At 42.4% G+C, this 18,570-nt stretch overlaps 2 protein-coding genes across 2 annotated transcripts in view; both read left to right on the top strand.

The window, feature by feature from the left end:
• TMEM242 (transmembrane protein 242) overlaps window positions 1–18,570 on the top strand; it is a 47,092-nt gene that overhangs the window by 17,307 nt on the left and 11,215 nt on the right. The window lies entirely within an intron of this gene.
• LOC132436824 (L-lactate dehydrogenase A-like 6B) lies at window positions 13,107–16,194 on the top strand. Its single transcript, XM_060029721.1, has one exon. The coding sequence runs from the start codon at window positions 14,006–14,008 to the stop codon at window positions 15,149–15,151; it is 1,146 nt and encodes a 381-aa protein (XP_059885704.1). The 5' UTR covers window positions 13,107–14,005; the 3' UTR covers window positions 15,152–16,194.

Consider the following 18,570-nt stretch of genomic DNA (forward strand, 5'->3'; position numbering starts at 1 on the left):
CCTTTATTTTTTAAGTAACTGCCTGCTACTCATTGTTTGTAATAATAAAGTAGGGATACTTGAAAAAAGTTAGAAAACCCATGACTGAAGATTTTTGATGATTTTTATTGTTACCTCAATTTTGCTTTGACCAATATAAAATCTCTTCTTCCATTTCAGGCATTGTGCCAGACATTTTAGACATAGCAGATTATTTAATCCTCACAACAACTATGAAGTAGGTGTTAATATCCCCCATTCTGTAAATGAGGAAATAGGGACTCGGGTTAAGTCACACAACCTGTAATTGGCAGAGTCAAGATTTGAAGCTAAGTCTGATGGTCTGCAGAACCTGGTTCGTTTTCAATTTACCTCCCTTAGCTAAGGTGGGAAATAAAGGAGTAGGTGGAAGGGGCAAGGGGAAGGAGGTAGTGAATCTGGTTTTGACTGTGGAATGATCCACACAGTCTTGATCATTTGACAGGTTTTACTGGGTATCTTCAGTGTGGACCTCCCAACATTACAATTGACTTCATTCTCATATAGGACCAGCCATTCTTTTTTCATATGAGAGCAATTATTTGAAAACAAATGGAAAAGATTGGGAGGAAATATGTTTGGTGATAATATGTGAAAGAATTATGGGCATGTGGGTGAGTTTTGTATTTTACTTTTCTGTGTAATTCTTAATTATGTATTGCTTTGACAATAATACTGCTTTTTTAAAAATAGTCCTAGATTTTATTTTTATTAATTTATGCTGACTATAAAGCACAACTGCCTAGGAGTACACAAAACTTCCTTGACTACATATGAAATCTGCTTTGGGGGAGGGGCATGCAAATAATAATAAAGTTATTAAGCTTTGGGTTTCTATTAAAATGACGGTCTGTTAGTACTTCACATTGAGTGCATGGAATTGATAGGTAATGTTTCTAGAGTTTAGTAATGTAGGTCATAAATTGAGTAGTAAAGTTTTAAGGTATTTGAAAATATGAACAGTCTTTGATTTAGAAGAGTCATAATGAATCCATCCAAATTTTCATAGACCAACAAAATTAGGTTATTTAAATTATATGCTTGAGAACTTGGGCTTTATGGGCTAGACTGTGCTATTTTAGTTTCTAGAATGTGAAAGTTTTTGTATTATGGCACTGATAAGAGGATTATTACCTAAATAAAATATTTGGGGGTGGGATTCTTTTCTGATTGGCACTATTGAATGTATGGAGACTTGGAATCCTTTTGTATTGCATCTTCATGTCTTTAACCAAAAAGAGAGAATGCAAATAACCTCTCCCTACCGGTAAGTCATTAGGCGTATCAGTTTGATTTCCACATCTGAGAAGTCTCACAGAAAAATGAACCCACTGATACTTTTTTAGGACACATCTTTTAAAAGCAGTCGTGTTTATTAATTTGTTTATTCAAAAGACATTTGTGGGCCTACCCTGAGCCTGGCACTGAACTAAGACAGCACTCCCCAGTGGACTGTTAGTATATAAGGCATAGGTTTTTAAGCGTTATGGGTGACTTTCCAAGGAAATTCTTATTATATGACCCTGCCCTGAGGCTTGTGGAGAGCAATGTGGTATATTTCGGTTCTGCATTTAGAGAGTTGTTTGTTTGTTTTTTTAATTAATTTATTTTTTTTTTATTTTTGGCTGTGTTGGGTCTTTGTTGCTCCGTGCGGGCTTTCTCTAGTTGAGGTGAGCGGGGGCTACTCTTCGTTGCAGTGCACGGGCTTATCATTGTCGTGGCTTCTCTTGTTGCGAAGCACGGGCTCTAGGTGTGTGGGCTTCAGAAGTTGTGGCACGTGGGCTCAGTAGTTGTGGCTCACGGGCTTAGTTGCTCTGCAGCATGTGGGATCTTCCCGGACCAGTGCTCGAACCCATGTCCCCTGCGTTGGCAGGTGGATTCTTAACCACGAGGGAAGCTCTGCATTTAGAGAGTTTTGATGAGGTTGCCGATTCCAGTGATGAACTTTTTTTTGCGGTACGCGGGCCTCTCACTGTTGTGGCCTCTCCCGTTGCGGAGCACAGGCTCCGGACGCGCAGGCTCAGCGGCCATGGCTCACGGGCCCAGCTGCTCCGCGGCATGTGGGATCTTCCCGGACCGGGGAACGAACCCTTGTCCCCTGCATCGGCAGGCGGACTCTCAACCACTGCGCCACCAGGGAAGCCCCCAGTGATGAACTTTTATCGCTGTTTACTTCCTCTCATTAGGAAATGTCATGTGTCTATAAGGAATGAAAAGTTTTAGTCAAAAAATGTTGCGCAAAAATGGTTGCGGTCTGTGCTCTCAGTAAGTAATTGAGATGATCATTCTAGATAAATGCATGTAAATCAGAATGAATCCAGTGTCAAAATAGTTGAATTGTATTAAATCTCCAGTGTAAACCAGTTCCATAGAAAAGGGTGCCATCTAGTGGCTGACCAAGAGCAGCTTGCATTCCCTATTTTAATTCACAGCTACATCTGCTGGCTGAAAAGGCTTAAAGCAAAGCTCTTCAGTTTATTAGAAATGTTTTGGATTTACTCTTTGTTTATTCATAATTAGTGCAGAATTTCATTCGCATGGAACATGTTTAATACATCAGATATAAATAAAAAATTTTAATTTACACAGTGGTAGATCATTTAATCAGAGGTTCCAAAAAAGGAGAGCTAGTGGAAGCTATCCTGTCAGCTAACTGTAGCAGATCAGGCTGCCCAGGATTTGAAGTGGCACCCTGCCTGCCTTAGCGTAGGAATCAGTGCAGGTCCAGCCTGGCATCGCCACACCAGCTCCACCCTGCTGACCAGCCATGGGCATGGCCTGATTGCTCAGAATGGGTTCATCACTTACTTTGAATTATGGTATTTTATCATGTGTTATGATGGAGGCAGCATTAATTTTATAACAGGAACTGAATTGTGAAAAGAATGAACATTCACTATGGGTTCACAGTTCCCTACTGCAGCTGTGCACGTGATCCTGGTGCATTCGGGCCATGTGAGTGCACAACATGGTGATGTGATTAGATTGTTTATTAGGGCAGATGTTTTAAGTTTAGAGAATAGTGGAGATAAATGCTCTTCAGGCAGTAAGGGCGTTATTGATACTAACTGGTAATCCCCCAGTTGTCAAAAGAAAAAAACATGCCACCTATAGTTATTTACATGTTAAAACTTTTTTACCTTTTATTATTTATAGTAGGTATTGAGCAAGAGGTTGAGCATATTTATGGTTAGGCTGTCTTGTTTTTTTTTTCTTCCCTTTGAAGGAAAAACATAAGGTGTATAAAAAATTCCTGATAGATATGATTGGAATCGCTATAGCTTTTTATGCCTAATGGACCCGTGTTCTGCATTTGTTTGAAGTTATCTCAAAATACTGGTCAGAATCACCCACTGCTAACATTTACTGTGGTTGTGTTAGAATATATTCATGATACCTGGCGTAGTTAAATTTGCATGTCATTTATAGTTGTCTTCACAGGAGCTAAAACATTGATAGAAATAAAACCATGAATGGAAACATTCTCAGTTATTGTAAAATACTTTAAATTGTCCAGAGATTTAAATTTTAAAATTAACTCTTATAAATGGAGGGTTTTTTTAACCATGGGATAAGAGGTATTTGTTTTTATTTACATATATTGGTGTTTATTTTCAAAGAAAAAATATATTTAGGACCTACTTTTTTAAACAAAAATGGGTTTTTAAATTTATTTATTTATTTGTTTGTTGGCTGCATTGGGTCTTCGTTGCTGCGCAGGCTTTCTCTAGTTGCGGCGAGTGGGGGCTACTCTTCGTTGCGGTGTGCGGGCTTCTCATCGCGATGGCTTCTCTTGTTACAGAGCAGAGGCTCTAGGCTCGTGGGCTTCAGTAGTTGTGACTCGTGGGCTCTAGAGTGCAGGCTCAGTAGTTGTGGCGCACGGGCTTAGCTGCTCGGCCGTATGTGGGATCTTCCTGGACCAGGGCTCGAACCCGTGTCCCCTGCATTGGTAGGTGGATTCTTAACCACTGTGCCATCAGGGAAGCCCATGGCTTTTTTTTTATTAAAAATATATATATATATATATATATATATATATATATATATATGTACTCATTGTATGAAAAGAAAAAATCAGTGTAGAAAAGGTCAAAAACAAAAATCACCAAAGATCTCCCTGAATTGTAATCACTTATTATAGTAGGAACATCCCTGTAGCGCTTCTATAGGCATGCACATATAATCATATATAAATACTGTTTTACTGTACTACTATGGAACTTTTTTTCACTGAATACTCATAAGAACATCTCTGCACAGTGGAGTGTATGAATCTCCATCACTTTTAATGGCTACATGGTACTCAATTGTATGTTATAATTTACTTAATCGGTCTCCAGCCAACAGCATTTAGTTTGTAATTTTTTACTATCAAACACCATGTGAACCTCTACAGGCATACATCTTTTTGTACTCTTCTTTGTCAAGAAATGTGTTCTAAAGACAGAACATGCTATTGTTGAATCAAAGTGTATTTTTAAAATGTTTTTAATATTTGTTGCTAAATGGCCTTCCAGGAAAGCTTATACAGTTTAGAAGATACCAGCAATGTATACAAGTTTCCTAGCACCCTTGCCATTAGTAGCTTTTATTACTCTGAAATTTTTGCCAATCTGATACATGGAAAATTTCTTCCTTTATTGTGTCTCTCTGAAGACCTTGCTGCTGTAAAGGCTTTTATTGAAATAATCTGTGACTGGAGTCACGAATACTCTCCAGCCCCAGTCTTGCCTCCTCATCTAATATAGGTTGCTTTTTTCTCGTAAGGCCAGACCTCTTTTTCTTTAAAAAAATAAAACATGTTAAAACATACATATTTTAAATATTTCTCTAAAAAGTGTCATTTGACTTTCCTCTTCAAAGAAGGATTTTTTAAAAATTCTTCTCCATTATGGTTCATCACAGGATGTTGACTAGAGCTCCCTGTGCTGTACAGCAGGACCTCGTGGCTTATGCATTCTCTATGTAATAGTTTGCGCTTGCTACTCCCAAACTCCCGGTCCCTCCCTCCCCCACAACTGCAAGGCTGTTCTCTGTGTCTGTGAGTCTGTTTCTGTTTTGTAGATAAGTTCATCTGTGTCATTTTAGATTCCACATGTAAGTGATAGCATATGGTATTTGTCTTTCTCTTTCTGACTTTGCTTAGTATGATCATCTCTAGGTCCATCCATGTTGCTGCACATGGCATTATTTCATTCTTCTTTATGGCTGAGTAATACTCCATTGTACATATATATACATCTTCTTTATCCATTCATCTGTTGATGGACATTTAGGTTGTTTCCATGTCTTGGCTACTGTAAATAGTACTGCTGTGAACATAGGGGTACATATATCTTTTTGAATTACAGTTTTGTCCTGATATATTCCCAGGAGTGGGATTGCTGGATCATATGCCAACTCTATTTTTAGTTTTTTGTGGAACTTCCATACGTTTCTCCATAGTGGCTGCACCAATTTACATTCCCACCAGCAGTGCAAGAGGGTTCCCTTTTCTCCACACCCTCTCCAGCATTTATTATTTGTGGACTTCTTGATGATGGCCATTCTGACTGGTGTGAGGTGATACCTCATTGTAGTTTTGATTTTCATTTCTCTAATACTTAGCAATGTTGAGCATCTTTTCATGTGCCTATTGGCCATCTGTATGTATTATAAGAAAGATCTTTTAAAAGAAGTAATATTATACCTTATCTCTGAGACAATGGTGAATGCACTCTAATAAAATTTATTTTCTCCAGCTCTTTTTGGTAGCTGTTGCTAGGCATACTTTTATATTAATATTTAGGCTCACTTCTTAATTACCTTATGACCAGCTTGAGGGCTTTTGCTAATTACAGTGAAATTTCTTTTACTTTTTGCTAATTTCAGTTTTACCAACATTCTGGTGTATCTCACATTAAATACATTTATTCTTACACCGTGTTTACTTATTTCAAATGAAAGCAGCATTGTAGGGTGAATGCTTGAACCCCACATGTAAAATAAAACTATGGAAAAGCTTAAAAGTTTTTAACTTCTAAGATATCTAAGAAGGAAATAAACTTCATGCTGTATACTTTTCATTGGTTTAGGTCAAAGATTAAAAACAAATTCGAGTCTCCTGGCAAATTGTTTAATGGTAGCCACTTCTGAGTGGTCTGCAGGGGAAGTCTGAAACACGGCTGAAACATTTCCCTCTATGTCCTCGCCTAATCTAATTTCAGTGCTTCCAAAGATTTCTACCAGCTCCGCCCCCAGGAAGAAAGCTTCAGTTTCTTATTCTGACTGCCTTATGTCAGCAGCCGCCGCCTTGCTTCCTCTTCCTGATGGTACTTCCTAGACCGCCCAGAACGCAGTCGTCATGATCTTGCAGAGATAGCTCCATCTGTCAAGCCCTCGGGCCTTCAAACAGCTTAAGCAGTGAGGAATATTTTTCCTGGAATCATTTTTAAATTAATTGGAAGTGGCACTGTGCATCAGTTAAATTCAGGTCTGAGGTGACAAGAACATCTCTATATTCCTTATTTCCCATTCCATTGCAGCTCTAATGGGCTTGGCATCCTGGTGGTGAGAGGTACTCTGTGTGAATGTCAAGGAGCAATTTAGTGACAGAGAGACCGAATCAAAGGGACTTGCTCAGTTTAAAATGGGACGTAGTGACTGATGTACTGTCCCTTTTTTTTTTTTTGCCAAGGGTTGGGGGAAATCAGCCGTTTTGGCGTATTGCCAAGATTCCTCTTTAAAAACCTACTGGTTTCCTTTTACAAGTAAAATAGGGCCCCAAGCATCTTATAAAGCATTTTATAAAGTAAGAATGTGCAACACTTACCAGGAAAGATAAGCTCTGCCATAAAAGCCTTCTTGTTCCAGGCCTGACACAAACCAGGCTTAATCACCTCAAGAATGTTCCCAGTCTCACTCCACTGGAGGGAAGGTAGCCTTGATTTCACTTGGGTTTTCTTACTGAGCATAGAAAATTGGTCTCACATGAGCAGATCTCTAACCAAAGCATTGTGGAGTGCAGACCTGATAGCACACGCTTTCCCCTTAAGCTTTGTTTCAGTATTTCCTGACTGAAATACTTCTAACAATTTTAAGAAGAAATCTTTTTTTTTAATGTGCTGTATATCTTTCCACAACGCAGATTGTGTTGAACGTAATTTCACTTTTTCTTGATGACTCAGATATATCAGTTACTATTTGCTTCTGTGCTAACAGATTCTGGGCTTTCATAGTTCTTATTCTTTCTGTACTTCTTCCTGATCCTACTTTGGCTCTTGTTTTTCACCTCCCCCCATCCTGTTGACTTCAGGTTCCTCCTTTGCCCTGGTATTTTCTCCACGGTTCTGTCCATTCCAGTGGCTTCATCCACATGCAGACAACTGCCAGGACCGTGTCTTCAGCCAGACCCCTGCGCTCCTAGCTCACGGGCCCATTTGACTGGACACTGATGCTTGGATGTCCCACTGGTGTTACGTGTGTTTCCACTTGAACTGTCATTTACCCCCCCCCCCCATTTCGCCCCCCAACCTACTGCCGGGTCACCCACCGTGAATGGCAGTGTCATCCATCATCTAGCAATGCGGCCTGGACTGGAAAGCTGGACTTTATCGTGACCGCACTCTCTCTCACCCCTGTATCTGATCAGTCACCAAGTCTTGCTCCTCCCCCACCCTCACAGCCACTGTAGCTGGGGCACCTTCCTGCCCCAAGGTGCTTATCACAGCTAAGGTTCCTTCTCCCTGCCTGCCACCTTGCCCCGTCACAGCCCTTTCCCCACACTACCGCAAGGATGCTCTGGCCTTCCTCTTCCCCGCACCTCTGCCTTTCTAACATGGGCGGAATATCCATACTGCGGCCAAAGCCCCACGCGCATGAGGGCATCCACCCGCCTCCCACCCCCATCTACCCAAGGACCTCGCTCCCATAATGATCCCCAGCCTTTGATGGTGATCAGTTTTCCCTCTGCTGCAGTGTGTGGAGACGTGTTCTAGTTTCTCCCACCTCTTAAAGTCTTCTCTCGGTGTTCCTCGTCATCCTCCAGGTACCAGCCCATGTGCCTGCTTCCCGTCATAGGAGAGGTTTCTTGAAAAGAGTTGGTTGTGATCGCTGTCTCCACTTCCTCTCCTTTTTCTCCTCGGTCCAGCTTCTTTCCCAGCACACCCAAAACTGCTGGTGTGGGTCGCCAGTGCCGTCCTTGTTGCCAGGTCCAGGTCTTGTCGTCATCCTTCTTACTTGACCTCTCAGCAACACTTGACACGAGGGAGCATTCTCCCCTCTCTTGGCTTCTACCCCTTCCACCTCACTGGCCATTTTTGTTCATCTCCTTTTCTGGCTCCTCCTCTGCAGACCTGGAAGTGTTGGAGTGTCCAGTGGCTTCATACTTGAACTCTTCTGTTCTCCATCTGTCCTCAGTCCTTGGTGCTCTTGCCTAGTCCCTGGCATTAAAAACAATCTATACAATCTGATAATGTCCAAATACATAGCTCCAGCCTGACCTTCAGATTTGCCTTGGAACCGCACGTGGTCCATCTCATCTCACAGGCATGTCAAAGCCCCACATCCCAGCCAGAAGTTGTGGTTTCCTCTCCTCCTCCCTAACTTGCTCCTCCCTTAGTCTCTCCCATTTCAGTGAGTGCCACTCCCATCCCCCCCGTCGTTCAAGCCAAAAACCCAGCAGAGAATCATGGTAGATTTTCTCATTTCCCGTCATTCCCTTCACCTAAGCTGTGAGCACCTGCTTGTTAGCCCAGCTGCTAAACAGAGCCTGGCTCTTTCATCTCTCTCCACCTCCATTCACCTTTTGCCTGGTGTATTGAAACAGTTTCTTGTCTAGTATCTCGGCCTCTCCTTTACTTCCCCTAGAATTTTTTTTCCCACGTAGATATTTTTTAAATGTAGGTCAAATCATGTCACTCCTTTATTTAAAAACCCTTCAGCATCTCCTGTTGAGGAAGTCTCACAGGATGTAGCCCCACCTACCTCGCTGACCTCATCTTGAGCCACCACCATCACCTCTCCCATCCCACGCCCACCTCGCCCTGCCAGGCCCTGGGCCTTCTTGTTCCTTCAGCACTCCAGCCTTACGCGTAGGGCCTTTCTAGCTTTGCCCAGGAAACTCTTTCCCTGGGTCTTTGCAGGGCTGGCTCTGTGTTGCCATCCAGGGTTTCAACGCAAATTTACTTCACCCCATCAGAGAAGCTTCCCCAGACCATCTAATTAAAATACAGTAGCCTCTTCATTCCCACCACTCAGTTCCTCTCTGATGTTATCCTGCTTTGTTTTCTTCACGACACTTGTTGCAAAATGAAGTTATATTGACCATTTTAAAATGTTAATCTGTTTTTGCTAAAAGAACATAAATTCTAAGAGAGTGGAGTGTACCTCGTTCATTGTCGTATCCTCAGCACCTGCACCGTGCTTACTAGCACAGAGGAGGTACTTAGTGAACTCTGTTGGATGAAATCTGATCACACTGCCGCTGTCACTTCAGTGGCGCCCTCTTGCCTTGAGAATACATTCCAGGGCCCTTGAAGACGTTTGTAAGTTCCTGTGTGATCGGGCCCCTGCTTATTCTTTAACCCATTGCTTCTCGACCAGGGTGGGGGAGGTGTGTGCGGCAAATTTGCTGTGTCCCATCCGCCCACCTCCACCCACGACGGAGATTTGGCAGTGTTTGGAGGTACTGTCTGGGCCGTCATAACTACAGGAGAGCTACTGGCATCTAATGGGTAGAGGCCAGGGAAGCTGCTGCACATCCAACAGTGCACAGGACAGGCCCATAAAGAATGATCTGGTCCAGAATGTCAGGAGTGCTGCGGTTGAGAGTCTAGCTGTGCCTCTAATAAGCCTCTGTCACGGTCAGAGGTCTAGCCGTGCTGAAAGGCAGTGTGCTTTCTAGCCTCAGAGCCTTGTCCTTGCTGCTCCCCCACCTAGAACACCCCTTTCTTTCTTCACTATTCCCAATGCTGCTGACCCTCTTTGTTGCCCAGATAGAGTCTGGCGGCAAATTAGTTTTTAAACTTTATAACGTGGAGTTAATCTGTTTTGGCAGTTTGGAGTTGATAAAGGTAACTTAAGGTTGCCTCAAACTGAAAGTAACTTCCATACACAAAAATATCCTTTGCGTCCTTTTTTTTTTTGATGGGTAAGGCTGCTGTTACTGGACTAGAGTAGTATTTCTATTAAGCCAATCGCAGAGAATAAATGAGCTGAATTAGTAAAACAGCACTTAGTGCAGTCAGAGCCTAAGCCATAAAATTAAACTCTCACTTTTTAGATATGATTTAGGATGTTTAAACACATACTAATGAATATTAATTTCTTTGTTTTTCATGTTTTGTGCCACATTAAAATAATTCCTTTTTAATGGTTCATACAAGCAGCTTTTTTTTTTTTTTTTTACACGGACCTCTCACTGTTGTGGCCCCTTCCAGATGCGCAGCCTCAGCGGCCATGGCCCACGGGCCCAGCCGCTCCACGGCACGCGGGATCCTCCCGGACCGGGGCACGAACCCGTGTCCCCTGCATCGGCAGGCGGACTCCCAACCACTGCGCCACCAGGGAAGCCCAAGCAGCTTTTTTACATTGCATTAAAAGTTATGTGTAAGATGATGCCTTTAAAGAACAAAAGTGAGCTCTGGGTAACTTATCAGAAGAGCTTGCCAATTCATGTTATAGTATTTGAATACCATAAATAGGAAGTTGGTGCCAGGGTTGCTTTTTGAATGGACATTCTACCTTTATTCTACACAGTAGACAAAGCTTTGTGGCCCTGCTTTTGTCCTTCCCCCAGCATTCCCAGTACTGCTGACGAAAGAAAATACTTTGAGGTACTGGGATTTGTAAAGATGCCCCACACAAGGATTACGGAGTTAGGTAGATTTTAGTATCTATGAGCAACAGAATCACAGCCCACTAATTTTTTTAAAAAAACTACAATTTGCATTTTATGAGTTTCAAATCACAAGACTTTTAAAATAATTGTGTTTATATAATGTTCTACTTGCATGCTGGTGAGTTTATAGCTTACAGTATTAACACTGCTTTCATTGCATCTTGTTTGTTTGTTTTTTCAAATCCAGGGTTTTGTGCACGGATTATTTTCTTAAAAGTTTTCCATAGAACAAAACATTTTAAATAACTTCAAAGGATAAAAATATTCCTTCTGCCTTTGCATATTTATTTTACTGTGTTTCTAGCACTGTAGAATTTTCTTTTTAATTTGTATGTTGTAAGGTGGTAAAGGTGGGCATTAGCTTTGAAAGTAATTAAGAAATCTTTTAGTTTATTCATAGCTTTATCTGAAATTTATGTATCAACCTTGCTAAGAAACCCCAGACAGGCACCATTTTACTTACCCCTTTATTCAGAACTCCAGCACCAGGTGGATTCTCCAGCCCTGCCTTTCCATCTCACTCACATTTTAGCCCTCTAGCCTTACTTGGCTCAGTTCTGTAGTTATTTCCTCATTCTTTTCTACCATAAACATTTACTGAATCCCTATTCATATACCAAGCTCTGTTCTGGAGGATAGGGATATGCTGTTAAATAAAAGGTGATCCCTTTTGGAGTGACAAATTCATAAGTAATTACATTTAACTGTGTGTGATAAATCCTGTAATGGAGAGAGGTACACAGTACAGTGGTGGCGGATTTTTAAAAAGTCAATTCTCCTTGGGAGACTGTAGAAGACTTAGGAGAGCGTGGAATATTTGAGCTGGACTCCTAGATGGAAAAAGGGCAGGGGGAGCTGGGGATGAGAGTCCAGGTGGAAGGAATAGAGTGACTTAGTTTACAACCCTCCTTGGTCCAGACGCTTGCTAGTCATCTTTATTTCCTGATTCCTCCCTCCTAAGTGGTGTAACCAAAAGTATTATGGCATAATCCTGCCATCAGCCATAATATTATACTGAATTTTGAATAGATAATTTGAATTAGATTTTCCATTCAAAAGGAATAATGAGCCACCTAAGACAGAAGGTCATTAGGGAGCTGGCTAGCTAGAGTTGGCTTTCCACATCTTTGGGTAGACCTGTCATCTGTTCATCTGTTTTAGTTCTTTCCTTCTTATCTCAAGACTTACTGTAAATAAAAGGCTGCTTTGTTTGAGATATTTTTATTTTGGAGAGTGTTATTTTTCTCAAAATTGATTTAGTGTGGCTAAGGGGAAAAACTGAAGAGGCAGCTGTCATAGTGATGGTATTTCTGAAGAGGTTCAAACTCTAGAAAGAAAATTACTGTAGAAAAAGGCCGTCTAACTAAGAGTCTTTATGTCCTTGAATTTCATCCTCAAGAACACTTATAAGAAAAATGACTGGTCAAAGGAATCATTGTAGGAAAAAGTGAGAACAGGCATCAGGTTAAAACATTTCAAGCTATGACTGGGATAAAAGAAAGAATAAGATGTCAGCCACCATTAAATAAAGATCATTTAAATATTCTCCTTTTTAATTTGACAAACGGTGACCATAAATCTGACCACCGGGGTGGAGAGAACGCATGTATGTGGTGCTCTTACCATTTTGTGTGACACGGAGCTCGTACTGTACCATCTAAACAGGATGGCAGGGTCTCCACTGTTGCCACACTTTTCTCGCCTCTCACCAACTCCTTTGCTTACTGTTGCTCTCTTCCTGGACTGCAGCTCAGTGGCAGAAAGAATGCGAATAGCTTTTCAAGTCCTGAATGTAAAATATTCATTTTGTCAAGATTTGGTATTCTAAAATGGAACATATATGTGTACACACACACACACACACACACACACATATATATACATATACAATTTTTTTTCCTGCCTGTGAGGAGGCGGCACGTACCAAGAGCTCCGTTAGGGGAGAACATACTGCTTTCTTGGAATGAGAGGAAAGCTTTGAGGAATCATTACATGGTCAGAATTCTGTTTATATTAAGTGAGGAGAAAGTACTGTTATCTTTGTTTGGACTTTTATAGTTTATTGGGTTTAAGCGGGTGTGTGTGTGTGTGTGTGTGTGTGTGTGTGTATATATACATATATATATATATATATATATAAAAAATATATGTATCAGATGTAAAGTTTTTATTTCCTTAGAAATTTGAAAGGACATTCATAACACTGACCAGAAGAACGCAGAGGAAAGTAAGGTACACGGGTGCCATATTGCACTAGCTAATATTTTAGTACTTTAATCAATAATCTGGTTTGTGCAGTTGGCCAAAATTTGCCATTTTAAGGACGTAGAAGATATATCCTCATGCTGATATCAGGCTACATCATCACCATCTTTCTACTCGAGAAGTCGTTTTCGATCAGGACTCTCAATTAGGAGCTTTCCTTTGTCGCAACTGTTTGACTAGCTCACGGTCGGCTCTTGCCCCTTGTCGTCAGGATCCTACGACTTCCGCAGTCACGGTCGTGACTGACATAAAGGCAGCGGAAGCCTTTCCAAGTGTAAGGTTCTCGAACTGGCTACAACGGGAAACAGGAGTCCCACTTTTCCAACGGATGCAGGGAAATGGTGCAGGAGGCCATTGGGAGACAAAGGATACGCACCTGGTTATTCCTGGCAGGGATACAGTTATGAAAATTTAACCTTATTTTCATCTGTACTGAATGGAAATGTTTTTACTTGGCATATGTAGTGAAAACAGAAAATCAGTAATCACAAGGATCTGGGTTGTCTCATTATACATGCTAAGTAGTGGAGAGAATTCGAGTTCTTAAAATTTTAACTCCAGAATTCATTTGCGAGAGGAGCCCTACCGCGTCGTCATCGTCGTCCCCCTCCCCGCAATCAGATCAGACCTGAAGTACTTTGCGGAGGCCCGTTTGAGGCCACGAGAGCTGCGCTCGCCTTGCGCAGCCGCAGTAGCAGGCCGCGTCCAAAGGTCGCGGCCTTGCGCAGCCGCAGTAACGGGCTGAGCAAACGGCCAACGGTCACAGCTCTCTGCTTTTGAGCTTGTTAGGCTGCCTGCTGCTTTCTTCCTATCTCTCTTCCTTCACCTCTCGAGTGAGTAGCCATGAGCTGGGCTGTGCGAATGCAGCGGGCCAGGCAGAGAGTGGGCGCTGTGAGACTGAATTGCCTGTGCCCGGGAATGGTGTTGAGTCCCTGCCAGCCGGCAGGCATCGCCCACAGGGGCACCTGGCCCATCGCCCCCGCGTCCAAGATGGCTACGGTCAAGTGTGAGCTTATGAAGAATTTCCCCTCAGAGGAGCCCGTTCGTTGCAATAAGATCTCCATTGTAGGAGCTGGATCGGTTGGCATGGCCTGTGCTATCAGCATCCTGTTAAAAGGCCTGAGTGATGAACTTGCCTTGGTGGATGTTGATGGAGGCAGACTGAAGGGTGAGACAGCGGATCTTCAGCATGGCAGCCATTTTGTGAGAATGCCCAATATTATTTCCAGCGAAGATTACCTTGTCACTGCAAACTCCAACCTCGTGATTATCACAGCAGGTGCACGCCAGGAAAAAGGAGAAACACGCCTTAATTTAGTCCAGCGAAATTTCGCCATCTTTAAGTTAATAATTTCCAGTATTGTTCAGTACAGTCCTCGCTGCAAACTGATTGTTGTTTCCAATCCAGTGGATATCTTAACTTACGTAGCCTGGAAGTTGAGTGGATTTCCCCAAAACCGTATTATTGGAAGTGGTTGTAATCTGGACACTGCCCGTTTCCGTTTCTTCATCGGGCAGAGGCTTGGTATCCATCCTGAAAGCTGTCATGGGTGGATCCTTGGAGAGCATGGAGACTCAAGTGTTCCTGTGTGGAGTGGAGTGAACATCGCTGGTGTCCCTCTGAAGGATCTGAACGTAGATATAGGAACTGATAAAGATCCTGAGCAGTGGAAAAATGTGCACAAAGATGTGGTTGCTAGCGCCTATGAGATTATTAAAACGAAAGGTTATACTTCTTGGGCCATTGGCCTGTCTGTAGCTGACTTAACAGAAAGTATTGTGAAGAATCTTAGGAGAGTGCATCCAGTTTCCACCAGAATTAAGGGTCTCTATGGAATAAATGAAGAAGTATTCCTCAGTGTTCCTTGTATCCTGGGAGGGAGTGGTATTACCAACCTTATAAAAGTAAAGTTGGCCCCTGAAGAAGAGACCCATCTGCAGAAGAGTGCAAAAACACTTTGGGAAATTCAAAAGGAGCTTAAGTTTTAAAGTTGTTTAAAACTACCATTCTGAAGTTATTGAAGAAAAGAGAGTAGTTATGGAGTTGTGTATGTCCAGTTTTTGAATAAACTTGAATTCCTAGAAGTTGGAAACAGGGAAGTGGGTAGAGTGACTCCCCTATTTATTTAGACCCCCCCCCCCCAGCTTTTTATTTAGCATCATTTAGCTTTTATTTAGCATCCAGATGCTGAATTATACTTTTTTTTTTTAAACAATTCCTAAGTGACTGCATCAAAGAAGGTGTTTTCGTACCACTGATGTACCGGTCCTCACCCTGTGTATGTGTGTGTATAGTTGCCACTTGTCCAAAAAAATGTAGGATGTGGGTGTTTGTTGTGTTACAGAAATTCTGATTCTTTTCATTAAGTACAGGTTCATTCTTTTGTTCTGGGTGACTTATACCTATGTTCATTTATATACTATTTTTTTGACGTTGTAACTTCCTATACAATGTGAAAATAAACGTATACACAGAAGCATTCTGTCTTCATTGCCCTATGACAGCCTATCAGCCAGGCTTTCCAAAAGGCATCGTAAAATGGGAGCTGGAAGCAGGTCCTGTGTGTGCTTGTGTGTGTGTGTGCATGCTCATGTATATGTACCAGTGAAGCAGGATCATTAAAAAATGAAAATAATAGTGATTTAGTTGGTAGCTATTATAAAGTATTTAAGGCAGTAAAATATAAAGCTTCAGAAAAGAGGCCTGAGAGAGGTGGTAACAGTTACTAAAAATAAAGTCTGACTGAAATAATTTTAGAACTGCCTCTGAGAACCTGACCTGTTAGCACATTAAATCAAGAAGCACATTATAAATTGTTCTTATTGGGCTGAGTCTTACCTGCAGAGTGTGCCCTGGCCCTAAGACACTCCAGGGTCATCTCTGTTGCTCAGTTTACTTCACATTAACGGAAAGATTTTGCTTTTGAATTGTGCCCTGTTGTTAGTCACTGTCATAAAATTTGGCCATTTTAATGAGTACTTCAGGGATTGTATTTCTCAGAAAGTTACATGTTCACTTTTTATTCCTAAATCAGTTGACTTTACTACAGATTCTATACTGTATGGATGTGATACATTGAAGGTTTAGGAGAAAGTAAAGATGCTCGTCTGACCTTTACCTAAATGGTACTAATAACTTAGGAAATGAGAATCTTAGCCCTCCTATTCAATTGAATATTAAATAAATTATATGGTATGTTCAAACATATCTCAGGTTTGATGTGGATATCAATAGGCCTAATCAAAATTGAAACGTACTAGTATCTGCTTTCTTTTTTTTTTTTTTGGCTGCATTGGGTATTCGTTGCGTGCGGGCTTTTCTCTAGTTGCTGCAAGCGGGGGCTACTCTTCATTGTGGTGCACGGGCTTCTCATTGCGGTGGCTTCTCGTTGCAGAGCACGGGCTCTAGGTGTGCGGCCTTCAGTAGTTGTGGCACATGGGCTCAGTAGTTGTGGCTCGTGGGCTCTAGAGCGCAGCCTCCATAGCTGTGGCGCACGGGCTTAGCTGCTCCGCGGCATGTGGGATCTTCCCGGACCAGGGCTCGAACCAGTGTCCCCTGCATTGGCAGGTGGATTCTTAACCACTGCGCCACCAGGGAAGCCCCTAGCATCTGCTTTCTAAATTAAGCCAGTCCTGCTTATTTAGTTTTATCAAGTACACATAGGACAGTGATCCAACCCCCAAAACTGACCCTTTACTTAACTGTGCTGATCAGAGCTCCCCTATTATTTCATTGAACCATACTATTTCATTGAAAATATGAAAATGTTCTGATTATCCAGGAAGCTGTGTCATATTATGGGATTAATCGATGTGCTGAGCTCCCTGAAGGTGGCAAAAGTGGTGGTTTGATTGTTCCAGGTGGTTCTAAAACCTTTTTAAGCTTAATTGCACCAAGTTTCTCTTCCCCTTTGTCCAGCCCTTGAATTTTTATTCAGCCATGTTTCAGCCAAATTTAATGTAATATTGAAGGAGATCAGAGCCTGCCTTATGTCTGTTTTGTAATTCTCTTCACCAGCTACTTCAGTCAGGATAGGCTGGGTTATACTATAGTAAAAAATAATCTCCAGCTGTGTGGCTTAAAATAAGAAAAGTTTGGGCTTCCCTGGTGGCACAGTGGTTGGGAGTCCGCCTGCCCATGCAGGGGACGCAGGTTCGTGCCCCGGTCCGGGAGGATCCCACATGCCACGGAGCGGCTGGGCCCGTGAGCCATGGCCGCCGAGCCTGCGGTCCGGAGCCTGTGCTCCGCAACGGGAGAGGCCACAGCAGTGAGAGGCCCGCGTACCACACAAAAAAATTAATAATAATAAAGGTTTATTTCTCTCCTAAAATTCACTGGGTTTACACAACTTTCTAGGGAAGCTGCCCTCCACAGGCTGGCTTCATACCTCAAGTTTCTTTGATCTTGAGGCACCACTGCAGCAACACAGGTTTCCATGATTGCTATGGAAAGGGAAGACAGGCCTGGAGAATTGAACACTTGCAATTATGTGCTTCCACCTTGGAAGTGACACACATCTCTCTTCCTCATGTTTCATTAGCCAGAATTAGTTAGATGGTTACCTAACTTCAAGAGGGTAGAGAAGTATAGCCCCCTGTATCCAGAAGCAGATGAGTACTGGCTATCGGGGAGTACTGGTAATAATCTGCCATTTAGCATTCTCAGTAACACGGTCACCATCGCAAGAGATGCACACTCTAGGCTTTTTAAGTCATTTATATTGAAAGCTGGCACAGGAGTAGAGCTTGTAGAGGTGCCCTGTCTTCCCAGGTCACAGAACCAGGGTGGTTGTGGGGAAAGAGCCTGGATATCAGTCAGGCCATTGTACTCGTAAACCAGATCACCATGGGTGGGTTAACCTCTCTGACCTCTGGTTTCTCATATGTAAAGTGGTGGTCCTCATTTCTGCCACACAGAATTGTGAAGACTGAATAAAAGCCTACTGCTTGGTGTAGTGTCCAGCATATAGGTGATCTCAAATGGCAGACACTGTTATTCCTGTTCAGGGAACATTTACAGTCTTATTCTGTTTTACGAAGAAGCTGAATTTCCTGGTTCTTCAAAATGACCATTGGCACTGTAATTATTGACATATCCAAAGGCTTTCTCATCAGTTGGTCCTATAAAGCTTTCATTATTCTAACCTCAGCACCGAGGCTGGCAACAGTCCTGTACCTGCAAGTGAGAAAACTGAAGCTAAATGAGCTAGTCAATGGCAAAGACACTTTAAAACTTCAAGCTTTTTTTTTTTTTTGCAGTATGCGGGCCTCTCACTGCTGTGGCCTCTCCCGTTGCGGAGCACAGGCTCCGGACGTGCAGGCTCAGCGGCCATGGCTCACGGGCCCAGCTGCTCCGCGGCACGTGGGATCCTCCCAGACCGGGGCACGAACCCGTGTCCCCTGCTTCG

The sequence above is a fragment of the Delphinus delphis genome, chromosome 14 (assembly GCF_949987515.2).
Source record: "Delphinus delphis chromosome 14, mDelDel1.2, whole genome shotgun sequence".
In the NCBI taxonomy this organism is placed as follows: Eukaryota; Metazoa; Chordata; class Mammalia; order Artiodactyla; family Delphinidae; genus Delphinus; species Delphinus delphis.